General features: G+C 46.9%; 1 protein-coding gene across 1 annotated transcript; it reads right to left on the minus strand.

The window, feature by feature from the left end:
* Window positions 1-1,152: 1,152 nt before the first annotated feature.
* On the minus strand, window positions 1,153-11,896 carry LOC306952100 (cytochrome P450 3A29-like; the record flags this gene model as incomplete). Its single annotated transcript, XM_079542746.1, has 13 exons — window positions 1,153-1,248; window positions 3,386-3,548; window positions 4,946-5,172; window positions 5,285-5,445; window positions 6,393-6,480; window positions 6,800-6,927; window positions 7,370-7,518; window positions 8,065-8,153; window positions 8,337-8,450; window positions 8,895-8,994; window positions 10,263-10,315; window positions 11,188-11,281; window positions 11,826-11,896. 13 exons carry the CDS (start codon window positions 11,894-11,896, stop codon window positions 1,153-1,155), a joined length of 1,533 nt encoding a protein of 510 aa, XP_079398872.1.
* Between the last annotated feature and the right edge of the window lie 8,991 nt (window positions 11,897-20,887).

The raw sequence follows: 20,887 nt of genomic DNA on the forward strand, positions 1-20,887 counted from the left end.
CATCATTTTGTGGCCAAAAGCTTCTGAGACCTATAGGTAGATTCATCTGTATACAGAGGACAGAGCAGAAGCAGAGACTGATTTCAATTTTATGTGAAAGAGGCAGTGAGCATTTTATTGTGATTAGCTTCTCATCAGCAGTTTGAAGGAGACGGGACAGCACAGAGCATTACGTCCTCTAGAACAGGAAACAAGGACAAAGGATGGGGAAGACTTCCCTGTCCTCAAAAGCCAAAAGCAACATTTTTCTGCTAGACCAGGGCTGTCCAGGACATCTGAAGGCTCTCAGTGCTGCACCCTGTGCCATCATTAATTCAGTTAATTCTGTCCTACGGTGGCCTAATGCACGTCAGAGACTAAAAGGTGTCACAGTGGCAGTGCAGTAGATGTGGCCTGTACTGACAGTCACTAGTGCGAGAGACAGCTGTGCGCCTGGGGTGAAACAAGCAAACAAGCAGCAAAACACGCAGGGCACTTCTCTCTCACTCCACAAAGCTCCAGTCATTAGGGGCAACTGCTTGTCTCTGGGCTCCTCCAGTTAACTCGTCTGCAATCTGAATCACGCATGAAATCCTAAGAAAATCTAAATAAATCAGTATCAGAAAATTTACGACAGACATTCATCCCTGCGAGGACATGACCACTTTAACACTTGTCAGGGTCAGAGCACATAGCTGAGGAAATAGCCCTGGACAAATCTACATCCCCAGGAGAATAAAACCAGAAGATACACAGAGCTGCCCAGCAGGCAGTAGAAGCAGGAGCAATGGTAGCATTACTTAACTATGTGCTATTCGCTCTCCCTATCTTGATTTAAATTACACTGCCAGAAGAGACTGACAGTGTCTGGAATCAAATTGCTGAGCAAAGTGCCTCTTCAGAGGGAGAGGAAAAAAAAAAAACACCCAAATAACCTGAGCGCAAATGGTTTTGCAAAATGCCTATTGTGATCTGGGACAGCAGGATCTGAGGCCAAGGAATTTTCATTAGGATAATGCTCTTTTAATTATGCCAGGCCAAACCCCTAATGCCCCGTGTCAAAACGGGGATTTGCATCACTGACATTTCAAGAGTGCACGCGTCAATCTGCTGTCTCTTTTCCAGAGTTGGGCAGGGAAAGCACCATTGATTGAAAGTCTCTGAACAGCTCCTTCAGTTCTGCAGATCGCCATGGGCTCTGGGGACCATCTTCAAGACAATAGGCTTCTTTGGCTGCATGAAACCTTTTGTGTCCAAAACCAGGGGGATCTTGAGGAAAAAAGAAACAAACAAACAAACAGCACACAGAAGTGCCATTCAAGATGGGCAAAAGGACTTTGATGTCATAGAAAACACCCCTCCAGCCCACACGCATCTCAGCCACCCCTTGTGTGCAGTGCACCGCCTGGCTTTGCAGCTGTGTTTATTGCAGAGCTATCACTGCTGTGCACATAAAACAGCTGTGAGCTGGGGGATAGCAGCCCTCAGCTCTTGAACCAAGTGGTTAGTGAATGCCAGCATCCACCTGGGGCTGTAAGAGAAGCTCAGCACACTACTGAAATGAGGCAAAAGCAGCCAGAATCCATCCAGGGAGCAGAAGCCAAAGAGGGGCACTGGTGCCATTTTGTTTAATGCCAAAATGTGTCACCACGAAGGGCAGTGAGGCTGTAATGGGAGTAGGAGGAGCAATAAGCTCTCTGGGAAGGAAGAAATGAAGAGAAATATTTGGGATGAGTCTAAAGGAACAAGTGTTACACAGAAAAGTGCTGAGCTCCGCTGAGGTGGAAATCTCACTATAACACTCTGGAAACTGGTGATGGAGGGAGGCAACTTGTAGGACATGCTGCTCGTGCCCCAGCTGTTCTTCACCCCATCAGGACAAAGACAGTGCTCTCCCAGCCCTACATGCTGCCCTAAAAGCCCCACATTCCAGTGAGCCTCAGGAAATCTCAGCAACATGGCTCTGAGCCCAAGGTACCATCAGTGGGGGTGTGAGGAGGCAGAGACATCCATACATATATTCCAAAAGGATGTTCTTTCTCGGGTGAATCTTTCCCTCCCCCTCTGATCCAACATACATGACACTTTCTGAAGATGAGCCTGAAAGAGCCCCATAAACCTATGGCCAACAATAATACAATACATATTTAACTTGCCTCCCTTTAATTAAGGGCAGTTATAAAAATAATCAATTTTATGGATTGCAGAGGACTAGGAAAATGTCATTAGACTTGGGGGAGGGTGGATAGGTCACTGCATTGTTAATGGACTATTACAGTCTTTCACCTCCAGGTTAGCAGTTGAGTAGCAATCTGAACCTGCAGAGATTCCAGCCAGGCACTTGTGCCAAGTAATAATTCTATGAGTATTTTTGTTTCATACAGCAAACGTCCTTTGAATACACTTGTGCCCTCTCTGTTTCAATCTCCAAGCTCACCTAGTGAGCAAAACACATTAATGGCATGACCTTTGGTGGCAGGTGGTGCAGCAAAGCAGGTCAGGGCTGGGCACCCAGTGCTCACAGCTAGGAGCAGCAGTAGAAGACTGTGAGCTGTCTGCATCACAGGGAGGTGCCATGTGTTCAGGACTTGCTGATGGGTAATTCCTAGCAGTCATCGCATTGCTTCAGCATTGAGCAGCTCTGTTCTGCACAGCTGTTCCCACCAGCACAGCGTGGGAGCCCATGCAAACCCAAAAATGGATGGGAAGGAGGGAACCTGCTCCTGCTTCACCTCTGCGCCCTTCAGCCTGCATAGCCTGAAAGCAGGAGAGGGCCACCACTTCAAATTTAGCTCAGATCATGTTTGCTCAAAAACTGTTCCGCTTTAGAGGCTGCCTGGTGGCCCATAAGAGATGTGTTCTGCTGTCTCAGGGCCTCACTGCTGCTGGCCGTGTTCATGTTGCAAAACACAGCCCTGGAGCAGGCTGGGGAGGAGATCTGCTGTGCCTAAGCTGGGTCAGGACAGACCAGCAGGGCACAGCAGGCAGAAAGCACCCCAGTGCTTAATTGCACCCAAAGCAAAGCAGAACACTTCAGGGATTTGAGCCTGATGCATCCCTCCAACATTTAATCTGCCTCTCTAGAGGCTGGAAAAAAAAAAAAGTATCAGTAAGTTGTGCTGAAGCATTTAAAACAACTGAGAGCATTTAAATGCAGATATTCCCACACGCCTCTCTAATCCTCAGTGAAATCTTCCTCCCTGGTCTCTGCGTGAAACAGCAAAACGCAAACCCACAGACAAGCTTCAGTGGTCCTGAAGTTATAGGTATCTTGGGGATGAGAGGGATTTAATGTGTAAGTGAGTCAGATCCCTAGTTGTCCTGAGATGCAGACAAAAGAGAGCACGGAAGATCATCCCAGTGGGAACAGAGCACAGATTAATGACACATCATCCCGTATTCTCACCGGAGTGTCTTTGCAGGGTCTGAAAGAGAAGTTCTGCAGAAGGGCAACCACAGCCACTTTAACGACGAGGAGAGCAAATCTCATTCCGATGCAGTTTCTGGGGCCGGCCCCAAATGGCAGGTAGGTGTAGGGGTCAATGTTGTCTCTGTTTTCTTTACTAAACCTGATTACAGAAAACATAAATGAATAAGATTGGAAAGAACTGTCGTTCCGGGATAGGTCAGCTTTCAGATTTGAAGCAATGAGGGGTCTGGGAAGGCAAAAGCTTTTTGCGATTCCATGCATATGAAAAGAATGCAGCCAAGACCCTTTTTCCTGTCCCAACAGACACCTTACTCCTCTGTTTTTATCCAGCTGTTTGGAGGTTGCCGTGAATCTCCAGGTGCATCAAGTGAAGACCAGAAATATGCTAACGATTTCATAACTACTCTTTTCTCAGAGCTCCCTCTTAGCTGAGCCCAAATTTCAAACCCTGAAACGCACAGGTCTACAGCTTCACGTCTTCCTTTTAGATCAAAGGACGGAGAGAACACAAAGACATCCCCCCCCGCGTGACTAAAGGGAGGGTTGCTTTTGAGACACGTCAGCCATTCCTCTCCACATCATGAAAAACAGGGAAGAACAATCAGCTTCACAGAGGAATTCGCCACTGAGCATTTTAGTAATACTTCTTAGTGATCAGTTGGTTTTCATGTCAGAAAGCCTTTCACTCCCAGTGCTTGAGGTCTGGCCACATTAAGTCAGCAGTGAAGTACCTCACTACTGAGACACCAACACAACCCTCTGATGAACTCCCAGTGAGGTAAGCCAATTCTTGAAGAGTCCGTGCCCATCTGCCCTTTCCATTTGTCACCTGGTGTAAGGATTAAACTGCTGGAATAACTGAGGTGCAACATGCCCATTGCCAGAGTTCTCCCATTGGAGTGGCTCCTCCTGCAGCCAAGGCAGTGTTCCTGGGTCCTGGTGGTTTGTGGTGATCCCAGCAGGACCCATCTCCACCCCTAAGCTTTTCATGATGCCTCTGCCATGCTATGTCTCAAAAGCAAACAAATCTGCATACTGGAGTTAGCATCAAGGGCACAGACTTCTGGGCCAGACCTCAATGTCTTCTTGGCCAGCTAAAGATGTCCCAAGTCTGCCTTGGGCTGTTGCCTCATTTTTCAGGGGCTAACAGAGCCTCCTATACAGAAATTATTTCATAACTGGAGTTGAAAAATTAGGTTTTATCTCCTACCCATCTTTGCCCTTCCATCGCTGATTTGCATGGCGTTGTGCCAGTCACCCAATGGCTCTCGTTTTAATATCTCACCATAAACCCCTCAACGTTACAGCTGCTGGGAGCTGCTCTCACTGTCGCTTCCTTCAATGCAGTTAATTAAATTCCATGCACAGTTTATGGATGTAGATCATAAAACTCCCCTCGCAGTAATGCTGGGACTAGATGTCAGACATTGATAAATGCCTAATTTAATGTTATAATCACGCATTCCCTGCTTTCTCTGCCATGTCCCCTGCCAGGAATCACGTTAAACGTGCAGCTGTCCCCCACCTGGTCCTCACCTCTCAGGCCTGAATTCCTCTGGCTTGGGCCAGTATGCCGGGTCATGGTGAAGCACATAGATTGGGATCATGACCACCATGCCCTCTGGGATGGTCACCCCATTGAACTCCACTGTCTTCTTGCAGATCCGATCAATCCGTCCCCCAGCAGGGTACAGCCGCAGGGATTCATTCACCACCATGTCCAGGTAGTCCATCTGCATAACTGCATCGTATGTAGGAGCAGCCTGGGGATGTGGGGGGAGAGGAAGGCTTGCAAAATGGCTGCAAACACAGGGCTTCAGCCCTGCAGGGTTTCCAAGGTGCAGGTGGGAATGACCCCAGCATCTCACCACTCACCTTGTTGGGCAAGTTTGCATCGATCTCATCCTGGAGTCGCTTCTGCACATCAGGGTGCATGGCCAGGTGATAGGAGATGTAGTTGAGGGTGGAGCTGGTGGTTTCATAACCAGCAAAGACAAAGGTAAGAGCCTGGGCCAGAATCTCTTCATCACTTAATGCTGAGAAGAGGCACAAAGACATGTAAGAAGCTGAAATCTACAGCACAAAAGTGATTAACCTTCAGGAATCCAAGATCCTACTTGTCATCCAGGTAATGCTGTTGATAACTACCTAATACCTGATAGAGGACCTGTCCAGCTGACATGGACTGGCAGCCTCTGGCAACATGGTCAGCAGCCTGGCACTGGTGTGAAGCCAGAGAACCACTGTCAAGTTTGGCAGTCTTAGTTCGCTGTCTTTGAAAGCAGAATTAAACTGGTGAAGCTCAGCATAGCCTGATCCTCATCTAGAAAATCTGTTATCTCCTTGAAGCGTGCTTCCTGGGCAAAAAACAAAATATGGGTATGTTCTGGGAAAAATTAGAGGTGAGGAGATGCCAAGCAGCTCCCCTGGGCTCTGAGTTCAGCCAGATACTGCTGAGGGATCAGTAGCCCTGTGGCAGCAGTAATAGAGATGGTACAGAATTCCACACTGGTACTGCAGCCAGGATGCAGGCTGCAGCGTGGGGCAACATCCAAATATCCTGTCCTTGCAGATCACAAGTTAACAAGCTTCCTGCCTAGATAGATGTTGATGAACTGGGCTTTGCTTTGGCTGATCCATTATTTTTCGAATCCAACAGTTTACCTAGGATGAGCAACAGAGGTGAGCTTGTAGATGAGGAAGGTGCATGCAACATATGGACTTTGTGTGCTTTACAAAGCACAGCCAACATCACTGGCCTTCAGAGAGGACTTTGCTCTTTGTTGAATAAACAGCCCTTGGGATTTATCCTGGGAAATGAGATATAATAAGATACGACTCATATGCAGTAAGCATTATTACGGCCCTGCTATTGCAACCTTGAGACCCCCATAGAATAAAAGACTACAGTCTTCTCCCACATCCTCTCTTTAACTAGAACCACCTGCTCTCTGCTGAGAGGAGGACAGATCTCAAGACATACATTTGTACGAGCCCTTCTCACCAGCAGACTTGGAGCCATCCTGTGAGCTCTGTGAGTTAATCATCAGCTGCAGGAAGTCCACTCGGTCCTGGGGAGGAACAGAGGCAGTCAGAGAAGATAGGGGAGGGAGGAACCAAATCTTGTCCAGCGCAAGCTCTATGCTGAGGGGCCTGCTGTACCCAGCCCCACAACTTCAGAGCACTTGGAGGTTCAGACCAGATGACTGCATTGACTTTCCCCATGTGGAAGCCCAGGTAGAGCATGCTTCTGGCCCTCCCCACATTTAATGAGCTGGGAGCCACTACAGAGAGAAGGAAATAAATCCACCATAGCTTCTAAAGACATGACCAGGTTCTACCTCTGCTCAGAACAGCAAAGTGAAGAGAAAAGGCCACCTGGGTACTCACCATGTGGTACCCTTTTTCCCGTTCCTTCTTCATTTTCATGAAGAAGACATCAAAGAAGCCCATGACTTCATTAGATAACAGTGTCACATTCATCTTTTCCAGCACTGGGATCATGAAGGGGAACAACACTAGAAGGTGAGAAAAGAACAACATGCATAGATTTAGAGCAAGGCGCCCTAAACTAACAGAAAGAAGTGGGACAAATCTACACCTATACCCAACAAATTGCTTTTCCCTGCCTTCAGCTCTTTCAGTCTCCTGATCTCATATCACGATATGCCCTCAGTTCTGCACTGAGTGCAGCTCTCTGTGGTATGAAGCACAAGTTCTTCATGGCAAACAGGATCTCTGCGCATATGAGGCTGCAGCAAAGACCCACAAGAGCTGCACAAAACTTGACTGTGATTTCCCTGGGGAAATATTTCTACAGACTTGCTGGGGTGAATCGGATTTTGCAAAGTGCTCCCCCCAAATAGCAAAGTGGACTCTGAGATAAGGGAGCTAAAAGGAAATGCAGGTGGTCACCATGTGTGACCAATTCAAGGCTTTATAAGATGAGGAGTGTCATACCTATGAACATCAATAATGGGCTTAGGAAACTGAATTTGAGAAATTTCCTAATGTTGGTGACAAAGGGGTCATTGGGTTTGCTCATGGAGTCAACATCCACACTGAAAGAAGTGCTGGCCACCACATCCATGCTGTAGGCTCCAAAAATGCTGAGTAGAGAAGAAAAGAGAGTGAATGGGACGAGCCCAGAGTAGTGAATAACAGCCTGTCTAGGAGAAATCCCTGAGAGGGAAACTCTTTTAACCAAGGACTCAGTGCAGACTCCTAACACAGCAGCTCCTGCCCCAATTTGACTGTAGCCAGCACTGCATTTTCCCAAAGTTCCCCCATTTGCATTCATCCCCCTGGTTTTTCTCAGTGTAAAAAACCTAGGCTATCGTTGGAAAGCACTGGACCGTGGTACAGGTTAACCAAGATAGCATCCTGATTTTCATCGGTAAAAAGAGATTGTGAAAATGACAACAAAATCCACATCTATGACTTGCAGGCCTTCTGGAGTGGGCTGAACTCCTTCAAAAAAATCTCCCCAGTCACAAGAGCTGGGGTACAGAGCACAGTTACCCAGACTGGGCAGTGCAGAGCAGAACACAGCCCATCAAGAGGACATGGCTGCAGTGCGGACATGGGCTTTCCAAATGGCTCCGTCGCCACATTGAGTACAGACACGTTTGTGTCTGCCCCACATGGTTACTTACTTCTTCATGTCCAAGAGCTCTTCATTAGCCACTTTCTTCTCAATGTTTTTCACTAATTTTTCACCATAGCTCTCAATGATAGGGAACATCTGAAACGCAAAACAAAGCAGAAGAAATTGACTCCTTCATACCCTGTAAGCAAGGCTGGTCAACTCTTCATGGCCACCTGCAACTTGCCAAGCCACAGTGATCAAGTCTACGGCTTCTGGAGGAGAAAGGAGGAGGGCATGGGGAAGGTATTACTTCTAACCTCAGTCAGTGCTTTTCTTTACCTCTTTCAGCTTCCCGCTGGTGAATGTTGGGGACAACACAGTGCGAATCCTTTTCCACTGGTCATCCACAGCCATGCTAACAGCTGACTCCAGTCTCCCACTCAGACCAAAGACCTGTAAAGGCAAAATTTTACAGCAAAAGGGACATGGTTATGCAGGGCAACAGACGAAGGTTCCCAGATCCTTTTAACAATATAGCAGTGGAAAAAACAACAGCAACAAAAAAAGCAAAAAGCCCACCACAACTAACAACAACAATGGAGTGTTGACTTGGCCCCTGAATTCATAGCAGCTCTACCTCTACCAGCAAACAGAAATGGAAATGAAAGCGTAAGATGTGGACAGGACATCAATTCCACTGTGAACCTAGGCTGATGTCCCAGCCAGACTGGCCTCCCCACTGCTCCAGCAGAGTTTCATTGGCAATACTGTCAATAAATCCGGGCATGACAGAGAGCAGCTGCTTGCTGAAGGGCCCAGAGAGACTCGGAAGCAGAAGAAACTTTTCATTCCTTGGTGCATGATCTCTGCACCCAAGAGGGAAGCACGGATACCCACCCTGCGATTGGTAAAAGTGCTATAGCACTCCTTCACCAAGATGGTTTTGATGAGCGCGGGGTCCAGAATAGCCATTATGGGCTGCCTGCCGTCAAAAATCCTAAGCCAAGAGAAAGTCATGGTCAGTGCATTGCTCACGGTCACGCAGAGCAGAAGCAGTCTGCTGCTCTGTGCATGAACCACTGCAGCCCGCAGGGTCCACGCAGCTGCGTCCCCTCTGACAAAGCAGCCAAGGGGATGAGAAACAGTTTTATTATGCAGTAAAACAGGAGATGAGGGAAAAAAGGACAGGGCCAAACACAGACAGCATGAGCATTTCTAACCATCGACTGTGCTGTTGCAGAAGGATTTTCATAGCAGTGTGCATTCAGATAAAAGGCAGCTTTAGCAACTGGTGGCTGGAGTCAATAAACCCCCCCAAACAGCCTACCTGTGGGGGAAAGAGATCTCCCTGCGTGGCCTATGAGGCAATGAGAGGGGGAAAAACTCATCTGTTTTTTCTATTTTCCAATCAAAAAACTTGAAAGCTGAATGGCAGGAGCCTCGAGCCACGGCCAAGGAAAGCTGCAATCTTCAAGAGGCTTGAGAACATTTCATCTTCCCAAAAATTGTGCTAGGTTTTCATAAAGCTCCTATGGATTTTGTGCGATGCTTTGGCTTGGGTTTAAGAGGTTCCCAAGAGAAGCATGCTGAGAGCTCTGTGCCTGCCTGCACAGAACCAGGGCAGAGCAGGGAGAGAAGGCTGAAAGGGAGCTCATGCCCTGGTGCTGGGGGAAGAGGGAGCAGGATGAAACGCACTGCGGCAGCCTGCAGCTCGCTTTCTGCTCCAGACAGACAGAAAAGTGGCTTCAAAGGCTCGAGGCTCAGTTTGACACCAGCAGCAGAGTTTTCTGGGCAGGCTGCGTGGTTGGGAAGTGATTGGTGCCTTCCTACACTAACGCATCTGGAGCTGAGAGATAAAGGCACGGCTGCGCTGATGTGCTGGGTGTTGGAGGATGGGGAGATCCTGGCCCTGAGGTCACTAACTCCACTATAGTGAGTTCTGAATGATCCCAGAGTAGGAAAAAAAAAAAAAAGAAAAAAAGAAAAAAAAGATTATTCTCAAAGCTTATACAAGTGTAAGTCTCCAGAACTGGCTGCAATCATTCCAGCCCTGCACTGTACTGAAATCCCAGCAGGAGAGTCCTGGAGTCCTGCAAAGATGGATGTAGACATTTCCAGGAGCGATCCTGGATGTTCCCCACGCCCCAGCTTGTCATTGCTGGCATTAAAGCACTGGGGACACAATGGCAATGTTCTATTTTGGGACAGAGAAGCACCCCAAACAGAAGATTTGCAGGGAATTTTGCTCTGCAAATGGTAACTCACCCCCAGATTTTACCATATTTTTCAAAGCACATCTGATCAAAATTCAGGAGCCCCTGCAAAAGAGGAAACAAGAAACAAACAGTTTGAGAGAGAAAGAGCGATCAAAGCTGCCGGCACAGGCCGGGGAGACACACAGACACTGAGGGACATTGGCACTGAAGGGAATAAAGAGCAGAGAAAGTGAACTGCCCTTCCAACTTCCACCAGCCAACCAGAGCTGAAAATGTAATGTAGAGATGGGAGGATGAAACCTATGGAATGCATAGTGCCATGCATCACCTAAACCAGTTAGCACATGCCATGCTGTAAGCCCAGCAAACAAAAAGTAAAATGCCTCTTTCATAGAAGCTGAAGCTAATACATTTCGTCCTGCATTTGCAGGCAGTTATCTGGAGCTGGCTAACACCTTGTTATTTGGAAAGGTTTGCTAACTGGGAAATGCTACAGCGTTGTACAGAAATCTGTTCACTGGAGTTTAGAGGTTGTGGAACAGAGAGCGACTGGGGAGGGATTGCTGAGCACTGACCCAAAGCACAGATGCTCAGCACACAATGCTCCCGAAGCAGCAGCCTGGAGGACACTTACTTCCTTTGTTTCCAAAAGCTTTTCAGCTGCTGGATCATGGCTAGAAATCTAGGAGGAAGCTGATAGCTTAAACTGTGAAGGGAGAGAAAGACAGAACATACCTCATTCAGATCAGCCAGAGCCTAAAGGTGTTTTTTATTTCTCTGTACACACTTGTAGAGCTTCCTATCTGAAAGTATTGGACTGGATGATCTCAGTAGTCTTTTCTAGCTTTAATGATTGTACCACTGCAAGCATCATGGAAGCAAGGACAGAGAAAATAGATGTCTTAAGTACAGGAAAAGCAGTACCAGCAGTGAGAACCTAAAGCAGACCTGGGGCAGCAGCTGCCCTTACTCACCTGTCGATACCCCAGGAACGTTCCCAAAAACGGCACAGGCCGTGGGCCAGGAATGCCCAGCTTCTTGAAGGTCTGGTAGGGCCATATCCCATAGCTGCAGAACAAAGCCAGGGTGTGAGATGTATTTATGCAATGAGAAGGCTCTTCACCCTGAGTGTAGGTTAGAAAGCTGCTTCCTGCCACACAGGAAAGGCTGCAGTGTTGGTCTGCTTCATGCAGCAGCAGACCTGCTGGGGGTGCTCTCCTTCTGCAAGGGCCCCAGGACCACCTTGGGGTGCACCTGAGTTGTTTACTACAGCTCCTGTGACTGACATAGGCAACCAGGCAGTTTGCTGCAGCAAAAAGCAAAGCTGCTCCTGCTTCTGGATCTCTGCAGCAAAGCAAACAAAACACTCCAAACCCCAGAAATTTCTTTACACCCTCCCCAAGCCCCATCCCTTCTCACTAACACCAAGACAGTGCAAGGTTTCTGCAGGCAGCCAATGCTCTCAGCTGGCTGCCCTGGGCCATGAATCCCTTCTCTCTCCCCCCACCCCTGCTTGTCAGCCTTGCAAACAAAATGGGAACACCCCAAAAAGGTTTTTAGCATTTGTGAATGCACTTTGTACCAGGGTGCTTGTCCACCAGCCACTACTTACAGCACCAGGAGGCTCAGGAAAGCGATGAGGAGCAACCAAGTGATGGGGGAAAGGTCTGGAAGGACCCCCATCGAACTCACAGCCTGACAGCACTCCTCCAACACAGCTTGGGCTTCACTATATGAACTTTTTATCTTGCAGCTGTGACTGTGCTCATGTGATGCAGAAGGAGGAGTCCTGTTTACTCCCTGGCTCAAACTTTAAACCTTGGGCAGGGTTTCTCCTTTCACTGAAGGGTCAATACTGTGCTTGCCAAGCCCTGTGGTTTTTGTGCTTAAAACTGCTGAAGGTGCTGTTTTCTGCAGGAGAAAAGGTAGTGAAAGGGGAAATGTCCTGAGAGCACCTTCCTCCTGGCCTGGGAGCAGTAAGGCTCCTGCGGGTGGCTCAGCCCAGGTGTGCTTGTGCTGTGTTAATTGCTCTTAAGGAGGTGGGGAATGGGGACAGCCATGAAGTGCTGCTGCTCATGGGTGGCTTTTCCTGCAGCACATGTGCACAGGCACCAAGTGTGCTGGAGCTGCTTGCCTCATGGCTCATTCACTGGCTCCTTATCAGTGAGAGCTGGATGTGAGCCACTGGAAACATGTTTGGGCAGGATCCCTACCAAGAACTCCAGCAGGAAGGGCTGGAGCAGCCTGGCTAGCTGGGTTAACCCTTACCTGCTCTATGCAATTTAGGCATCTCCTCCCTTCATCCCTTGTTCCTGTGGTATGGATCAATGGCAGCACCTTCACCTGTCTGCCTGGGAGGGTTTTCTGGGATGGAGGATTGAAATGCTGAATCCTTCCTTTCCTTGTCCCCTCTGTTGTGGGTGATAAAATATTTCCTAATTCCCGTCAGGTTACACAAGGTTTTGTCCCAGAGGAGAAGGTCTCCTGCATGATTCAGTTACTGTCCCACAAATTAATCTGAAAATTTGCCCTGTTTCCACAGTTTCCATAGTTCATTTTCCCTGGTGACTCTAATTACCCTGCTCCTCCCAGCCCCTGCCTCCATGCTGTTCATCCCAAGCAGATCAGCTTGTACGTACACAAAAAGAACCCAAGATTTTTTTTTTTTTTTTTTGTTTAAAGTTTGTATTTACCAGTTGAGTCTTGTTCTGTTGGAATGAGACTTTAATTAGGTCAGTTGTGTTCCCCTGGTATGGTATAAGCGATAGCACTGGAGAACAGAGACAATTTATAGAGACCCAAAAATAACCTGTCCTGCTGCTTTGCAAGAAAGATGTGTTTTCTTTGCCCTGCACTGAGGACGTCTGCAAGTGAGGCCACTTGGGCACACAGACTATGCATGGTCCCATAGGCAGAGCTCATCTGGGCCTCAAATTTCTCCTGCTAAAAAGAAAGGAATATTTATCTTTCCAGCCTGACTGGGCTGCGGTGAGGTTACCCGTGTTTGTGCTTTATGCTATATTACCGTGTATATAGCTATATGCTATATTACCGTGTTGGTGCTTTATGGCTCCTGGCACGAGGCCCCAGGACTGCCCTTCAGCCTTATGCATGCGCTCTGCTCAGTGCACAAAGTGAGCGTTGGCACAGTCCCGTGTTATCAAGGAGTGAGAAGGAGCAGCAGGGTCATTGATTCAGTCACTGCAAGGCTGCTTTCCTCGAAAACAGGCTGTGCTGTGCCTGCTGACCTCAGCCTCTGAGAGTTGCACAACGCAGAGCCATGCCTATCAGTGACTCCATGGGTGTGGGTTGCTTCCTCTTCCACCACGTGCTGATAACTGTAGGGTTTTTTCCATATATAGGGAAATACTCTCTGAATTTGCAGATGACTTCATCAGCCCTGTTGGCAGCTGAGATGCTTGTCTGTGAAAATGCTGCTTCATATCATCAGTCTCATGACTTAATCTTACCCTAGCTAGAAAATGAATAGTGGTAAACATACCAGTTGCCTACCTAACAAAGGTCCCTACCTAACGAGGGTCTCTACCTAACAAAGGTCTCTACCTAAGGAGGGTCTTTACCTAACAAAGGTCTCCATGGGCCTGGGAGCTCAGACCAAAGCTTCAGTGATCATACTGCTTGGGCTCAGAGAGGGATACATCCTGCATTTCCAAAGAAACAATACAGCAAAGCAGAACTCCCTTTCTTAGAGCATGGCGGATGTGCACAAATAATGAAGAAAAATGTGTTCAGATAAAGTTCCTTTTGATTTTGTGGGAAAAGCAGGTTCAGAATGAAAATGATTGTCAAAGCAAGAGGAGGAGAGAAATATATATATATATATATATATATATATATATATATATATATATATAAAACTGAGAGGCAGACTTAAGTAATGAAAACAAAAGGAGCAAGGAGAAAAATAAATAACCCTAGAGCGAAAACACAGGAGGAAGAAGAGGAAACAAATGAGACAAATAGCAGGAAAAGGGTCAGCAGTGAAAGCCCTGATTGCTTGATTCAGTCAAGCCATTGCCTGTGCTGCTCAAGGCAGGGCAGGAAGTCAATCTGTGTGCTCTGGTATTGTTTAGGCTACAAATGCCATGGCAGATTTCCCATCCACTCCAGTGTTTATGTCCGTGCTCCATTCCTAACCCTAAAAACATGTATAAAGGAAACGTGTCCAGAGCAGAGCGAGGGCTGGAAGCAGAGGACGATGCACTTTGGGGCTGAATGACCTCAAAAAAAGTATTGCTGCGTGTTCTGGCAATTTTGCAGAATAATGCCTTGTTCACAGAATTCTACAGTGTGAGGATTTTCATCTTCAAAATGGGCACGTTGATACCTCTAAGTTATTACATGCCACCAGTCAGGGAGGTGCCTGTATTTATCTAACACTGCATTGTTTACAATAACCCTTTCAGGAGCAGGAAAACAAGAGTTGTTTCCTTAGCAGTTTGACTCCCAGCCCTTGGAAAGCAATGATTTCCCACCTCTCACCTTTTCCAGCAGGGCTGCAGCCAACCTGCCCGCGTGTGGTTTGCTTCCCTGCCAGGGAAAAGCCACAGTCACCTCCCCATTGTAATGGCTGCATGGGTTTACAGGAGGTAGGATCCAGCCCACTGCCACCAGCACCCCTGTGGGACCTCAATAATGGCTGCTCCCACCCTGCAGGGACAACCAAAGCACACAAACCAGCAGCCCCAATGGGTTTCAGCTCATCCGGGAGGAAGTTTATCACCACTGAACACCACAAATTTCAGGCTGACCAAATTTTGGGTGTAAACGATTTGAGAGCTTCGTTTGAGCTGAAAAGCAGCGAGGGATTATAAGATTTTATAGCCCAGAACTAACAGCGTGGAATTTCAGCCTGTGTTACATTTTCACTGTCCTGAGCTGTTAAATCGTGAACACTCTGGCAAGGTACCAAACCATTTCTTCTAGCCAAAAATAACAGAAGTGGCTTGAAAACATTTTCTCCCCACCACCCCTCATCCCACCCCTCAATAAAAGTACCAAAGGCACACGCATTCCAAAAGGGTTCTTTTAATTAGAAGCAGTTTTGCAAAAGAAGAAGTAACTTTCTCATATAAAATAGTGGAGTGGTGAAGGTGAGGCTTAACGAGAGGCGTGGAACGGAAATCCAGGGCAAATCCCCAAGGAGACACTGAAGTGAAAGCAATTGACCCGATAACACTAAAGGGTAACTCCGAAACAGCTGTGTAAGGTGGTCCTACCCCTGAGCTGACAGCAGGAACCAGGTCAGAGGACGGATCCCATCCCAAGAGTGGCAAAGCAACCTGCTACTGCTGCCATGGGCTCAGCATCACCACCGGGGAGCGTGGATGCCACATCCCAGGTCCCACCTGCAGGACATCACCACGTCTGCTGACAAGCAGAAAGGTGTCCCTTCCAGATGGAAAGAATTGGACATCGATGGGAAAACACTTTGATATAAAGCTCTGTGACCCCGTGCCAGTCTCTATATCCAGTGATTCAAGCCCCAGGAGAGTGCACAGTGATCAAACAGTAATCAACAGAAATAATGATTTTCCTGTCAAGTCTTGAGGCTCCAAGGCCATTTAAAAAGGGCAGGTGGCAGCTTTGAGAAGATAAAAGTTCTGAGTCAACGCCTGAATCTCAAACCACAAAGGAATCTCACCTCTTGTTCAAACACATCTCACCTGTCCCATGTGTCACACGTGTGCTTATCAGTGCTGGCTCTACTACAGTGGTTGGCAAGCTTCACACCTTCACAAAGTGCAAGCCAACTTTGCCTGGGAGGGCTGGGTCTGAGATGCAGGGGGAAGAAAAGGAGTACAAAAAATATGAAGAAATGAAGGGATTTGTCAGGTAAAGCCATTAGAGGCTCAACCCCAATCCAGCATGTTCAGTCTTGGGGTTTGTGTGCTCCTAATTGAAGGGTGGCTTTCCCTAAGGTTTCAGAGCATACTGTACAACCATGTTGTCATGCGTGCGGCCTCTGTGTAAGCTCAACAGCAACAAACCTCTCCTAATGCCATGATGCTGCATGGACTCCACCCACGCTGATCTAAGCAATAGCAGGAACTCCAGATGGAACGACATGGTCTGCAATACAACTTGCCTGTCTAGCAAGTGGTTCTGTGATGGCTTTTGATCTCCAAATAGAATCCCTCATTGCATGTGCCCTTTCGGCTACTACTGATAAAGGAAACTGCCAAAGACAGGATGCTTTGGGATCGTGTTCTCTCTTATGTCTCAGGTTTCTAGGATGGCTGATTTATAGCAGCCCTGCCAAAAGTCATCCTTCTTTTATTTTAAAATTCCCTGACAAATTCTTTCTCTAAAAGGATTGCCCTGTTTAGTCTGAAAACTGCAAGTGGGAGAAGACACCTGGGCTCTGTCTGATTGAACTGCTTTCTATCCTCCCTTTCTGGAGAGCAGATTGGATAATCTTTGGATGACCCGATGTATTTCTTGAGGAGAGCAATGACAAAGATAATAAATGTATCCCCCCTTCAAGACAGACCTGGATATTTATTCTAAAATATTGCTACAGCAGCTTCTGGCAGAGGCTTGGATATAAGCAGAAGAAACGAGATCTCAGTCCATCTGCAAAGCATCACTGGTTTTAGCACTCCAGATGAGGAGGAAAAAAATTACTTTGGGGTTAATGGATTAGTTTTGGTTTTTTTTTTTTTTCTCTCTCTCTTTTTCCCTCCCCTTTTTAAGTGCTAACTGCCTCCAATATTGGGATCACTTGGCACAGGGTGATTCCTTCAGCAGTTGCCTCTGAAAGCCTTTGACCAACACGATCTCATTTCTCCCCACCAGGGAATTTCCAGCTGCTGACTCCCAGGGTGGGGAAGAAGAGGCTGTCCCCAATGGAAGCAGAAGAGTGCCCTCTCCTGTCCCTTCTCACCCAGCAGCACCAGCCATGCACCAAATTGAGATTGAGAGGTGGGAATGGAAAATATTCCACTTGAGGGAGCAACCTGTGCTGGGGGACACACCGTGTGTGACATGGCGTTCTTCTGCATGAAATGGGATATTCCCATGGCTACCACATGAAAAATGAGCTCCTGTTAAGCTGTTCCCTGAAACGTCTCCCTCGGTCATTTCATAACGTTGCTTTTATTTTTTAATAACAGTCACCCGGAGACCTGAGAAACAAGGCAGAGAAAATAAATAAATACAAATAAAATGCCCTAACAAGGAGTTTTACATATAAGTCTTCATTTTTCAAGATGGTTCTAAACAAGAAGAAGGAAACAGAAGTGGATTTGATGGGTGAAGTTATTGTAAAATGACAGCTAATGTTTAAAAGTCGTATTTCAAAGCTGTAATTCCCAAAGATTACAGCTATAAGAGAGAGCTTTCTTGCTAACTGATGGAGTGTTTCCTTCTAGATGGAACAATTTACCTGGTATCAGAAGTAAATAAAACCTACCTATTTGTCACATTCTGCAATACAGCATGTGAGCAAGAAGGCACAGGCATCATGCATGTAGCTATAAGTGAACTGGGCAGGAGAACTCTTATCCTGTCCTCATTTTAGGAGTGAGCAGGGCAGTGCATGTCCACACTGAGCGAAAGCCTAAATAAAATAAACCTGTAAGTAAGAAAAGCCAACTGCTAAACAAAACAACATCGAGAGTAATAATGATCTGGAATGGAACAGAGATGGTTTTGCTCAGATCAGCAGGACCTCCAGGCATCACTCCTAACCTTTCATTTTGGTGGCAGTCAGAAGAAAAGGGCCATGCAGCCAACGCGGCAGGACCCCAGAGAGCTCGAGCATTTCAGTTGCAGATGGCACTGAGAAAAAAGGGATCATTTCTTCTTGCTTTATACAGATTGTGCTGCTCCCCATGTCTTCCTTCGGTGCAACTGTGACCACAGATTCCATTTTCTTCATTCCCCGTGGTTTTCTTGCCTTTTTACTCAATGTGGTATTGAAACAGTCCCAGGGAATAATTGCACCTTGCAGCAGTTTGGATCCAGCAGTATTCAGGAGATATGAAGCTACTCACCCCACGCTGTCCTTTGGAGCAAGGTCTTCAATATGTGATCTATCTTGTTCTAATCTGTATCCATGAGTCCCTCAGTGGTCCTTGAAAGACTCCCATAGCACTGCCTCTCTGAGCCATTGGATGAGCTCCTTTAGCACCCCAACAGCAATAGCACCTTTGTGTCCCATGTATGTATAATAAGAGGTTTAAAATAAGTAATCTGATGCATGGAAAAAGAAAACTAAATGGAAAGTCACACAGGTAAATTTGCCTAAGAAACCAAAAAATGCAGACTGCAAACAATTCGTTGTCAGTTCCGTAATTAAAGCAAAGTCCGTATGGCTTAAGAGAACAGTCAAAGTGCAGAGAAGGCAGTGGTTTTTCCTGTTTGTTTTGCATTCCTCTTCACCATCAGCTCAAGTAACCTGCTTTAGAGCCTCTCCTCTATCCCACACATGTCCTACCCAGATCTGGAGAGGAGGATGGCTCACAGGGTTTTGGCTTAAGTAGGTGCCTTTACAAGTCCCTTGTGATTTAATGATCCACAAATCATTACTCCAAACTCAAAAGCCCCTGAACACATCCGAGGGAGTTTTTGGTTTTGAATTCTTTCTTTCTGGAGCCTTTGGAGAAGAACAACAATCCAGTGTTAGTGCTATCCAGAATCTGTATGCACCAAGAGCAGCAGGGCTCAGAGGCAGTGCCAAAGAGCACAGGCAGTTCTAAGCTGGTTTGCCCTGCCTGAGAGGCACAGAAAGGTGACTGCTGGGACCTCACCTGTTCAGGTGAGATGAAACCAAGCAGCTTCTAACCAGCCCTAAGAGCACGGACAGGCAGGCTGTGTCATCAACATTAAGTTGGTTTCAACAACCTGCCTTTAAGACATTGTCATCCAGTGCCATCGCTGTCCTGCATCTCCCTAGAGAGGACAGTTTTCCTCTCTCCAGGGACAATTTGCAATGGGAACAGTGCCCACAGGTGCCCTGGTGAGACAAGCAAGCAGCAGGATGCCAGTTCTCCTGGCTGACCTACATCCATCTGGGAGGGAACGCCAGGTGCTGGAGTGGCGAGGTTGTGCCTCCTTTCAAATTTGCCTTTCATACTTGTGGTAAAAAGTGCAGTGATCCAGGAATGCTGCTAGATCCAAGGGCTGCACTCAGTTCCTTTAAAGCCCTGACAGTTTCCTTGTGAGCAAACAACGTGCTGCTAAACAGACTCAGGAAAAAGGTAGAAACAAAGAAAACAAAAGGGGAGCTGTACAAAAGGATGGAAAATAAACAAAAAGTCCTCTCTCCTTTTCAAAGGCTGTAGCTTCAAGCACACAAAGCAGCCGATAAATGTGCACAAGATAATTCACAGCCCTAACGCTTGAAAACCTGATTAGCTTTATTTGGAGACACTTTGTTGCTTCTCCTAAATATGAAGGTGAAGAATCAATAAAAGGCACCTGTGGACACCAAAACTCACCCAATCCATGTGACGTGTCTTTGTACTAAAGAAATAAAATCAAACAAACCCAAGTACCACTTATTTTTTTACAGACCAGTAAGCAGCACTGCAGAGTCTGGGCAAGAAAGAATGCTCTGTTTCTACTGACAGGGCAGGGTAACTTTCATGATCAAAACCCTCATCAATTAGCAGACTCTCTCGCTTGTCACTGCAATTAATTGAAAGATTCCTCTGGCTTTCTGGATTTTGTCCTTTGACTTTTGAAAACGAACAACTCAAACGGCACATGCTGTCCACAAGGGAGAATTAGAGCCACACCAAAAATAAACTGACCTTGCATCCAAATTCTTCCCATTTGTCTCACCCACTGCTGCCTACAGAGCTCTTTTGATACATCCACTCTTCTAAAGGCCCTGGAGTTGGAATATTTAGATTCCAGCAGGTCCCATTTGAAAAAGAAGGGAAAGCAGGTCAGCAATTCAGCATATGAACTCCAGTAGTGAGCTGAGAGCAGCCACAGTGACACATCTGAGCCTAAGTGAATCAGCCAGTGCTCCTAACATGGGGAGCAATGAGGAGGAGAGGAGAGGAGAGAGGAGGTGTTTGCTTTTCATGTAAAAGTTTGTCCCTTCTTGTTTTTAACTTCTTGACCCTGATGGCAGAAGGAAATGAAAAAGAAAAAAAAAAGGAGCCTGGGAGGTTTTATGTTTTCTCTTCGAATCACATCACAAAGCCTCTCATTGCATCTGGGGAATTCACCTCCTTGTTTGGAAATGGGGGGGGGATAGGAAGAGGGGAGAGAAAGAAAGAGGGAAGAGAGGGCACAGGAGCTGCTTCCTGAAGCAGTGTTACAAAAAAGTGGTTAAAAAACCCCAACTATTCACAAGTGGTTTAAAATCATCGCTTTTCAGAATTCCTTTCCCTCCCCCCTTATTTTTTTTTAAGCAAAGGTTCGGCTAGTTCAGCTCCGTGATTTGAGAATTGATTGTCTTCAGGAAAAAAAAAAACAAAATGAAACGAAACAAACAAACAAACAAAAAAAACCCAAACCCAAAACAAACTGAAAAGAAAAAAAGACAAATAAAGAACAAAACCAGATCAGCCTCATCCGTGTTCCCATCCGCTCTACCCTGATAGAGAAGCTACCCACAGTTCGCCGCTGGTCACTGCTGTGGCTGACCCCGAGCAGTGCCGGCATCGCGGCCGGGCTCTTCCCTCCCACCCCGTG

This window comes from Tetrao urogallus (assembly GCF_951394365.1).
Source record: "Tetrao urogallus genome assembly, chromosome: 15".
NCBI lineage: Eukaryota > Metazoa > Chordata > Aves > Galliformes > Phasianidae > Tetrao > Tetrao urogallus.